Here is a 12,054-nt window from a genome sequence, read left to right on the forward strand (position 1 = left end):
TGTCATGGGACAAACAGTTGGACCAAAAAATCTTCCTGGACAATGTTCTCTACTTTTTATTTATTTATTTTTTTTGATCGGACTAAATGGTAAATAACATATTGACAATAAGCCCATTTCTTTTTTTATTTTCTATTTTTACAGAAGATGAGTAGACGAAGGAATAAGGAATTAAATAAAAAATAATCCATACACCAGAATACACGTGACCCCCAGTCATGAAAAAATTTATAACAGTTACTCTAGATCCGCTGTAGGTTAAAGTTTGGGGGTAAAATTTTTCTAGGCAGGTGAGCTCCAGAGAGATACAAGTCGGGGAATAAATAATGGGTAGAAATTCGGCAATATGGCGGTCTGACAGTCCAGTCATGAGCATTACCAGATGCCTGTGTAGCACGTTGGAAGGGGTCGGAAGGTGGCACAAATGATGCAGCTTCGTCTGAGCATTTACCATAAAAGTATCTGTAAAATATTGGAAGGGAAGCAACATTCCTTCTTAACCGCAGCGGAGGTAGGTCATTTCTACTTAGAGGGTTATTAATGGTTCTTATATCTTTGTTCTGAATTTTAACCTGTTGTTTTAGTGCAACCACTCCACATCCACGCCACAAGGTTCAGCAAAATTCCTGATGAGAGAGCATATGACTCTTGTAACTTATATAGAACTGCTTGTCTATGAAGAAAATTACGGATTCAGTACAATAATCCAAGTTTCTTTGAAGAAGTTTTAGCAAGTGATCTCATATGAAAGGTCCAACTGATGATATTGTTAAGTGAATCACCGAGAATTTCAATACGTTTATAGGTAGGAATGTTGGTTGCACTGATGGTAATATCGGAATCAGGCAAAATCAGTCTATTAGCAAATTGCATGTATTCGGTTCACCTAGCGTTAAATAAGACTATGTTATTTTGTCCACAGTCATTGATCTTAGACAAATCTTGATTTATATATTTTGCTGTACTGAGTTGGGAAATACAGATATAAAACTTTGTAAATTGGTGTTTTAGTATGAAGGATTTGTTAGATGTTGAGTCATCTGCATATGAGTGAATGGGATTATGAGTGACAGAGAAGAGACCATAAACAAGAATTAGGAATAGGGTTGGAGACAGGACTGAACCTTGTGGCATGCCGGCATTAATCGAGTGGAAATTGGAATGTACATCATCAACTTTTATCTTTCACTGAGATATGAGGAAATCAGTGGGACAAACGATGATAGACCATAGCAAGGAATTCTGGATGGTAGGAAACGGCGCCACACTCTGTCAAAAGCTTAAGAATTATCAAGGGTTGTTGCTTAAGTTTCTTCATGTTGGTCAGCTGACTGATGGATGGTATAAGTCAAGAGACTGAGTATATCAACAGTGGATCTTTCGTGGCAAAAACCATGCTCTCTGTCACTATTCAAGTTGTTCGATTGAAGATGCTTAGCAATGTGCTTATAAATTACAATCTCAAATACAATACCAAGAGAAGATGTGATAGCTATTGGTCTGTAATGAGAGGGATCAGAGGAAGTTCCTTACTTTGGAATTGAGTGGATATTGGTTTCTTTCCAAGAATTAGATAATGAAGAAGTACGTATGCAGGGTCTGATCAATTTAGCTAGAAGAAACACCCATCTGCAGATTCTAATATCTCTAACTCTCAACTCAATACAGCCATCTCCATAAATCAAAACATCTAAGATCAATGAATGGGGACATAACAACCTTGTCTCATTTAATGCTAGTAAAACCCGATATATACAATTTACTGATACACAGATACTGCCCGATTCGTATATTATCTTCAGTGCTACTAATATTCCCATCTCCAAAAGTATTGAAATTCTCCATGTCTCACTAAACAATGCCCTCAGTTGGACCTCTCATGTCAGATCACTTGCTAAAACCGCCTCAAAGAAACTTGGATTATTGTACAGAATCCGTAACATCTTCACTGACGAGCAGTTAGCTATAATTTATAAGAGACATGTGCTTTCTCAGCCTGAATATTGCTCACCCTTGTGGAATGGATGTGATGTTGCACTAAAACAACTAGACAAAATTCAGAACAAAGCTGTTGGAATTATTAATATGCTTGCTATTACAAATAAACTACTTCCCCTGCAAGTAAGAAGGAATGTTGTCTGCCTTGCATTATTCTGCAGATATTTTTATGGTAAATGCTCAGACGAAGCTGCATCCATTGTGCCACCTCTCCATGCCTTCCCTCGTGCTACACGGGCATTTGGTAATATAGCGCTCATGCCTGAAATGTCAAACAGCCATACTGCAGAACTTCTGCCTATCAGAATTATTTTATTCCCCGAACTGCATCTCTCTGGAACTCGCCTCTCCGGAGTTGTTTCCTCCCAAACTTCAACCTGCAGCTGTTCAAGTCCAACTGTTACAGATATTTTATTAATGAAGGACGCCAGTAATCTGGTGTATGGATTATTTTTTTAATTCATTTGTTTTTCCTTCTTCTGTTCTGTTATTTAATATATATATATATATATATATATATATATATATATATATATATATATATATATATATATATATATATATATATATATATATATATATATATAGTATATGCAGAGACTTCAATTCACCGTGAAGATATATATGCAAACTAACCACAGGAGAAATGAAAGGAGCGACAGTAAGTACTGTCGTATATTACATCTTCAGACAGAGTGAGACAGTAACGTAAAGGGTAGAGGTCTTTTATGCACACCCGCAGCAGGTAGTGGCACACAGAACAATGGATGACCTGAATTTTTACCTGCGGCCTAACTTATGGTCACCTGCAGCAGAGAGTGGAACACAACAAAGGATGACCTGAATCTAAAAATGCACGTGACAAAGGAGGAGGGAGTAGGAGGGGAGGAAAGGGGAGTGGGAGGAAGGGGGAAGGGGGACGGGAGGAGGGGAAGGGGGAAGGGGAGAGGGGGAGGGAGGAGGGGATAAATACTGCTGCTTAACTTAAGACCTAGAGGATAAATGTTTGGTGTGTCCCACACAGGTGTGACTACACCACCAGGAGATGACAGGGAACAATCACGTGTTAGTCTGGGGGATACTGCAATCAAATTAATTCAGTTAACAATTTATCACACTTAAAATGACCATAGCTCATGTTTACATTCTTTTCATATGTACGAGAAATTAGACAAGATTCTATTACATTTCTTTCATCTAAGCTTTTTGATCTTGCTTGAATCTTGGAGCCTGTCCAGTCAATATGGTGATCACTGGATGCTTGAGGAAACTCAATGTACAAGTAGTATTCAAATATGAGAACACCATCAAAAAAACCCTCACCAAGAACAGCCCTTTCAGTAATTCAGGCGTTGTTTACAAAATCCCGTGTAAAAGCTGTAACAAATTTTACATAGGACAATCTGGAAAAGATTTGGAAACTAGAATCTCACAACATAAATACAGTGTAAGAACAGCCCAACAGAGTAGTGGTTTATTTCAGCACAAAGCATCCAGTGATCACCATATTGACTGGACAGGCTCCAAGATTCTAGCAAGATCAAAAAGCTTAGATGAAAGGAATGTAATAGAATCTTGTCTAATTTCTGGCACATATGAAAAGAATGTAAACATGAGCTATGGTCATTTTAAGTGTGATAAATTGTTAAGTGAATTAATTTTAAAGCAGTATCCCCCAGACTAACAAGTGATTGTTCCCTGTCATCTCCTGGTAGTGTAGTCACACCTGTGTGGGACACACCAAGCATTAATCCTCTAGGTCTTAAGTTTGGCAGCAGTATTTATCCCCTCCTCCCTCCCCCCTCTCCCCTTCCCCCTTCCCCTCCTCCCCTCCCCCCTCCCCCTCCCTCCCACTCCCCTTTCCTCCCCTCCTACTCCCTCCTCCTTTGTCACGTGCATTATTAGATTCATGTTATCCTTTGTTGTGTTCCGCTTCCTACTGCAGGTGACCATAAGTTAGGCCGCAGGTAAAAATTCAGGTCATCCATTGTTCTGTGTCCCACTACCTGCTGCGGGTGTGCATAAAAGACCTCTACCCTTTACGTTACTGTCTCACTCTGTCTGAAGATGTAATATAAGAAAGTACTCACTGTCGCTCCTTTCATTTCTCCTGTGCTTAGTTTGCATATATATATATATATATATATATATATATATATATATATATATATATATATATATATATATAAATATCTATATGTATATATATATATATATATATCCATCCATCCATCACCCAGTCATACGTTGCCCCATGAGGAGCGTTGGAGCCCGGGGCTAGGCATGTTGGTCCTGACATTAAAGATCAGAGTGACCAGGTTCACTCATCCCTGAGTGGCATTACGTGAGCAATAAACCCCAACCACCCCTTGGAAATAATCCTTCACCGGCTCAGTCCGATTGGAGCGTCGCAATTACCCACTTTCAAACCACCAGGCGCCAAAATCTGCTTATATGGTTACCACCCAGCTTAGTAAATGGTTTTTGGATGTACAGGAAACATTTGGCTTGTCACTCAGTGTAGAGCCACCCACAGGCAGAAGGAAGAGGAAAGAATGCAGGAAAGAAACAGAATAGGGAGTGTAAAGTCACCCGTAGGCAGAAGGACGAGAAAAGAATGAAGGAAAGAAAGACAGAAGGGGATGGAAGGAAAGAAGGATAGAGGAGAGGAAAGGGCAGACACCTGAGAGCAGACTACGTTGCGTGAGTGGATGGTGAGCGCCCGCATTTACCATATATATATATATATATATATATATATATATATATATATATATATATATAGATAGAGAGATAGATAGATAGATAGATAGATAGATTGAGAGATAGAGAGATAGATAGATTGATAGATAGATAGATATAATATAGATAGTTAGATAGATAGACAGATAGATATACCGATTTGCAGAATAAATACATTTTTATCCTTACTAAGCATCGTTTAATGCTATAGTAACTCACACATACATTACAATTAACACTTTACATCAACATTTCACAAGAATGTCCACACCCTATATGCACATCCACCCACCACCACCCACATTCGATATCTAAGTCCATCCTGACACTTTATTCATCAGTTTTCTGCAAACCATAACATCCTCTGAACGACAGATACACTGTATATCAATGTCTGTTTTTTTCCCGGTACACCGACACCCTATCTTACGGACTGTACCCAGATCAACCCCTACACTTACAGTACACATAAAACTTTGTACACCCGAAATCCCATATCCTAACAAATAAAATCCAACATCCTAACCAGCACATGGAAACAATCACCGTCTTGTAGACTCAAGCCCATATCCACATAAACTATAGCTAGTTCATAAAACCCCACACCCACAAAAACAACAAAATACACATAAACCCAAGACAAACACAAGCATCGCATACTCTGCTTTATATACTTACCCAAATATCATCTTAAACCCGATATGCGACACCCAAACAATCTACATCCTATTCCCCAAACCTTACGCCCAAACAAACATCGTACACCCTCAAACATGCACCAACTCACACAAATTCCTAATCATGAAATCCTGCTCCTTAAACCCCAAACCCACACAATCGACAACCTACACCCTTACATATACCAGTGAATGGCAGTTTGTGAGCGCGCGACAAGCGAGCGAGCGCCATTTTATTAGAATTTCTCTCTGATATAAAATTATAGGCGGAATCTCTCAAGTTTAATTCCTAGAACTGATTAAAAAAAAACACTGTTTCGACGGAAAATCTTTTTAAATTTGATTTCGTAGTTGGGCGGTTCACAAATACATCTGAACACTCCCTTGGATATCTCGAGATTCCAAGGTGTTCCTACGCTTTTAACCGATAACAAAATTTATTGAATGAATTCAACACGTGGGGAAAGAATTTCAACAGTACTTCACATACGAGTGAAGTTATTATCTTCTGATTAGAGTGACGGTCTGGTCGGGCCGTGCTGCTCATTTCCGAACTAGGGGCAAACATCGCTCGCTCGCCTGTAATAATCCTTCACCCCATAGCCAACACACAGACTCTGTCTAATGTAGTCTGTCAATACTCACATTTAATGTTGAGGACGAGTGTGTTGCTAGTGGTGGTGGCGAGTGTGTTGGTGGCTTGGCAGGTGTAGTTGCCTGCTGAGGTGCGGCGGACCATCTGCAACACAAGGTTGTTGCCAGACACCAGCACTCCAGCACGTTGGTCGTGGCTTACTTTAGTACCCTGTATGACAAAGGAGATGGTAGTTAAATGGCACTAAACACTTTTTTTTTTTAAACAATGGATTACCACATACAGCGAGACTAACTTCTTCAATCGATAACATAGTTTACAAGTATATTTTATTATTGCTTTCTGCAAACGGTTGTTGAAAATCAAGTATTCTCACAACTGCAATTACTCGTTTGATTATCATACTGTATCGTTTATTAGTCTCCAGTATGCTTGCATGAGCCGACCTTGGTCACCTAATGGCGGTTCGTCACGCTGCTCGATCTTAAGCAGCCCCTTTATTCAGTCCCATAATCTGAGGCCACATTCTATGACCTCGGCACAAGTCTTTTTCGGCCTACGTCTCGAACTTTATCCTCAGCAATAACACCTTTCACCCTCCGTACCCAGCTGTCATCCTCCATCCTCTCCACATACTCAGATCATCTCAGTCTATATTGTATCACAGAACTGATACATTAGGGCGTCTTTATCCAGAGGAAAATCATAAACTACGTCATTCATATCTTTAGGCTACCCTAAAAATTCTAGTTCTGTTTAGGCGTAGTAAGTACTCCCCAAAGTTAGAAACTGACTGAATTATTTTTACCATTGGATCTGCTCTCGCCTTCTCCTCTCTGACCTCAGCCTGTCTAAGCTAACAATGCATAAGCAGTAATTTCATGCAGTCTCTGTCATTTAGTTTAAGAAAATCTTAACTGTTTCGAACTGTGAACGATACTAACGACATTGTGTTTCAGAAAGAAATGTCTTCTCGATCCTCAGAATTAACATTTGGACGGTTTGGACGGTGTAAAGAGGCTGGGAAAATGAAAATTAGGGAGGAAAGAAAGAGAGAGAGAGAGAGAGAGAGAGAGAGAGAGAGAAAACGGAGTAAAAAAGTGTAAAGGAGGGTGAAGAAGGAGATGAAAGGGAGAAGAATGAGAGTGGCAAAACAAAAACTGAAACTGTAAAAAGGATTAAATAATGAGGCGGAGGAGATAAAAAGTGAGAGACAACTGAGGAAAGATTGGGGAAAAAAATAGGTACGGGCGAAGGAGAGTAGGGGAGATAAAGTGAAAAAGCAAGAATTGGAAGGAAAAGTAAGAGAGGGAGGGGGAAAAAGGAGGAAGGAAGGGAAAATAAAAGAGAATAAACGAAGGAAGGAAGGGGATACCAAGGTGGAGGAAGGAAAAGAGGGAAGAAAATGAGGGCTGATAATCTAGAATGTGGGCCGAAGGTGGGCGAAAGAAGAGAATTGTAGGAGGAAGAGATGGACGAATGATAAAGAAATGAATGGGAGGAAAGGGTGAAAAGGTAAAAAAAAAAATGAAAATTAAAGAAAGAGAAATGAAAGGGGAAAAGGAGCAAGCGTGCAATGGTGGGAAGGAGGAAGAGAGGAAAGGTATCTAGAAATCAAGGAGAGAAAATGTGGGAGAAGGAAAATATAGGAGGTCTGAATGGGAAAAAAAAAAATAATGTGAGGAGCTTAACGATAGAGGAATGGAAATGTGGAAAGACTGAAAAAAACAAAGGCAAGTTAAATGAACCAGGAATAAAGAAGGAAAGGAAGGAGGGGAATTCAATGAGAAAAAACAGAAGTGAAAAAATATCATCGTAAATTATTTATTATAAGGGAATGATATGCAGGAGAAAAGCGAGAAATGAAACAGAAAAAGATGGGCAAAAGCAGGAAAAGACGGGAAAACCGACAAATAAAACGGGAAAAGAATACTGGCAGGAGAATAGATGTTGCAGAGGGAGGGAAAGAAAGAAAGGGAGATCGAAGGAAGAGAACAACCGGAGAAAAAAGAAAGGATAGCAGGGAATGAGTGAAAACTCAAGATCTGAAATAGAAGGTGTAATAAGGAATAGATAGTGAAGGGACATGAAAGAGGGGGTTTGTGAGCAAGGAATGAAAGAGTAATGAGTGGGAATAAAGAGGAGGGAGAAAGGAATGGAAAATCAATAAAATAAATAAAATGATGGAGGAATCAGGAATGAGAGGAAGGTAGAGTCCCAAAGGATGGAAAAGAAAGAAGTAGGGAGGAATAATCTATGAACCAAAATGTGGGTGAGGAAATAACTGGTTGCAGGATGAGATGATAACAAGAGAGGCAGAATTATGGAACTTCAAGAAGAGATTCAAAGGAAAGAATGAGAGGAAAAGAAGGAAGGGATGATGGAAGGAAGGAAGAGAATGACGAAGGCCATGGATAGGCAAAGTAAAGACGAGGAAAAGATGTGGGAATGATGAGGGAAAGACGGAGCAATGAGAAAAATTACGGGAGAAAAGATGAAGTACGAGGAACGACGACAGATGAAAAGATGAAGGAAAGAAGATGTAGGGATTACGGAATGGTGAAGGAAGGATTGTACAAAGACGAAGAAAAGGCAAAGGAAGTAAAGAAGAAAGAATAGATGCAGGAAGGATGCTGGAGGAGAAGGCAACAGGTGTATTTGTGTTAACTGTTGAAATGATGAGAACCTTAGGAAATATAGCAGTGGGGTTAACTGATGACTTGATAAATAAAATTATGCATGAGCGTGTTGTCTCTGATGATTGGCTGAGGAGTGAGACTGTAAATGTATACAGGAGAAAGAGTGATGCTCTAGAAAGAGGAAATTATAAAGGCATTAAACTTTTGGACTAGATAATGAAGGTAATGGAGAGAGTTCTAGAAGGTATCGTATGAGAGCGATTATTTATGAGGTGCAGTTTGGGTTGATGCCAGGCAAAGGGACACCTGATGCTATAGCCAGTGTTCTACAGTTTCAGGAAAAATATATAGGAAAGGAAAGGAATCAGTATTTTGTTTTTCTTGATTTGAAGAAGGCCTTTGATAGAGTCCCTAAGGAGGTGGTGAAGTGGGCAATGAGAAAGCTTCGGATCAAGGAGTGGCTGGTTAGAATAGTTATGGTTATGTATGTGGGTGCTCACACCCAGGTGAGACTGAATGGAGATTTGAGTGACAAGTTTTCCGTGAATGTTGGTGTGCATCAAGGCTTTATCATGTTGATTTGAAGCCTTCTTACGCGACTCCAGAAATGGACTCCGGTGGGAATTGTTGTATGCTGATTATTTGGTGCTGATTGCAGAGGATGAAAGGGAGGTGGAGGAAAGATTTAGGAAATGGAATGATGGTATGGGACAAATGAGCTTGATAGTAAATGCAGATAAAACAAAGGTGACGGCATCTAAGGTTTGTTGCAGTACCATCAAAGAAGAGGGAGGGTGGCCATGTGCGGTTTGCCACAAGGGTGTGAAAGGTAATTCCATCTCGTGCAGTATTTGTGATAAGTGGGAGCATAAGAGATGTACTGTAGTGATATTAGAGGTGGACTGCGAAGTAATACTGATTTCCTGTGTGCGGTGTGTCAGGGAGAGCATGTGGAAATTGTCAGGCGTGATAGGACTGATCTTGCTGGCAAGTCTCTTGAGTGTGTGGAAGAGTTTTCTTACTTGGAAAACATGATATGTGCTGGAGATGGAGATGGAGCTAGCTCTTTAACTGGAATGAGCAGATGAGGGAGCTGTTACCTCTCCTGACAATGAGAGGTCTCTCCCTCAGTGCTAAGGGATCTTTACAGCATGAGTTAGGAGTGTAATGTTGTAAGGTAATGGAAGAGGATATTCCCAGGCTCAAACGAGCAGAAATGACAATGATTACGTGGATATGCAGTGCGGCATTGAATGCGAGGCCTAAGAGGGATAGACTTATGATGGAAGAGTTAAGAGATAGGAATGGGATTGGAGTGTATTTGTTTTGTAACGAGGAGGGGTAGACTGAGAAGGTTTGGGCATGTGGAGAGGATGGGGGATGACTTGAGTGTTGAAAGTGAGAAGTGTGAAAACTAGGGGTAGGGCTGCGAAACGGAGACCGAAAAAGACCTGGTACGAAAGATGAACGAAGGAAAGAAGAAGAGAAGGTGAAATTGATGGGAGAAATGTTGCAGTGTCCCCAACCCCAGTCGCTCCTTACCACCCACCTTCCAGAACCCTCTCAAACCCCCAACTCTCAAATTTTTCCCCTCCATCCCAACCCTCTCCAATCTCCAGGGCCTAATTTCTTCCAAAAGGCGAGTCTGTCGGAACTTCCGCTTTCACCCTCTGGATAGTTTGAAGCACAAATAGGCCAAGTCTCTTTTTCAACAAAGGAAGTTCTCGGATCGAGATTATTATTTTTTTATCTGGAGTCTTGCACCAACCCCTTTAATCAGAAAATGCAAAGCGCGAAATTCTGGAGGGCATCAGTATGAGAAACTCCTTACAAATACATTCCCGTCCCATCCTTTTTGCCAGCTCTTCATTCGCAGTCCTGTCCCTTCGAGGCCTGTCATTCGAGGATGCAGTGCTTATTATTGTCATCTCAAAATATTTAAGCCGTCGAAAATCCTCCAGTTTTACTGCCCATCAGTCACCGCTATACAGCATTACAGTCTTAACACATGCTACATACAAGGATCCCTCAGCAAGGAGGATGGGCCTTCAATGTCAAGAGGGGCTAAATAAAACTAGAGCATTTAGAAATGAAATGTACTGCAAATACATCACTGGACGAAATGGGTTAAAAGGTCAGGATGTGTATCTAGTAATTAAAAAACAAAATTAAATGGTTTATATATATATCTATATATATATATATATATATATATATATATATATATATATATATATATATATATATGTAAGGAGGAGTAGACTGTAGCTCCAGTCGAGCAGGGCAGTACTCCCAAGGTGGATGGAAAGCTGATGACAGAGGGAGCTGGACCTCCCGTTTCATCAGCCCTTGGGACTAGTTCCTGACATCCCCCTTTGCTGAAGTTTTCAGTGTTTCAGTAACACAGAGAGTAGGCCAGCATGCTCTCCAGTACAAGTTTCTCTAACTGTCAACACCAATCTACAGGCACAGTCCACACTACACTTCCATTTCAAAATTAAAAAAAAAATTCCACACAATAACCAGGCCTCGGAGTCCCCAGGGGAAGGGACCATAAATGCCCCCATCCGCCTCTCTCCCAGTGATGATTCAGCGAGATGCCTGGAACCACTCTCTGACTCACTACTTCATTTCTGCAACATTCGCGGCCTTTCCTCTAATTTTCTCTCTGTCAAACACCACCTTTCCTCCTCTAAACCTCACCTTCTCATCCTGATAGGGACTCAGCTGTCTAAGGCAGCTGACAGCAAACCCTTTTCTGTTTCCTTCTACTTTCTTTATACTCATTTCAAAGCCAAAGGTGGCTGTTGTGTATATATATATATATGTAACGACTTATCTTGCTCTCTTGTGTTCCTGAACTTGAATCTTCTGAATTTTCTACTCTCTGGCTTTGGCTTTCCTGTCATTCTCTGACTAAATATATCTGTGCTGTTTACTTATCTCCTAATTCTACTGACTATGAAAAATTCTTCGGCAATCGTACTTCCACGATGTACCACATTCTATCCATTTCTCCTTTCTCTGAAATCTCCATTCTAGGAGATTTCAATGTTCACCACCACCTTTGGCTCTCCTCTCCTTTCACTGATCTGCCTGGTGAACAAGCCTACATCTTTTCTATCCATTATGACCTAAAGCAGCTTGTACAGCACCCTACCTGTATACCTGACTGCCTTGGAGAGAGCTCCAACATACTTGCAGCGAATCCTTTTGTATATGCTGTTAATCTTTCTTCTCTGTTGGACTCCTCCGATCACAACCTTATTACTTTGACCTGTCCTATCGCTCCAGTATGGCCTGTGGACCCCTCAAAGAAATGTCGACTGTGGCACTTTGGAGTCGCGGATTGGGAGGCCCTCAGGCAGTAATTCTTTAATTTTCAATGGAATGATTATTGCTT

General features: G+C 40.5%; 1 protein-coding gene across 1 annotated transcript in view; it reads right to left on the minus strand.

Annotated features, from left to right (window-relative positions):
• LOC145414607 (synaptogenesis protein syg-2-like) overlaps nt 1–12,054 on the minus strand; it is a 629,376-nt gene that overhangs the window by 43,267 nt on the left and 574,055 nt on the right. Inside the window, exon 9 of the mRNA XM_080284134.1 lies at nt 6,063–6,222. Coding sequence (XP_080140260.1) covers nt 6,063–6,222 — 160 coding nt within the window. The remainder of the gene's footprint in view (nt 1–6,062; nt 6,223–12,054) is intronic.

The sequence above is a fragment of the Coenobita brevimanus genome, chromosome 100, assembly GCF_032717465.1.
Source record: "Coenobita brevimanus isolate Jiangsu-jjx chromosome 100, ASM3271746v2, whole genome shotgun sequence".
Lineage (NCBI taxonomy): Eukaryota > Metazoa > Arthropoda > Malacostraca > Decapoda > Coenobitidae > Coenobita > Coenobita brevimanus.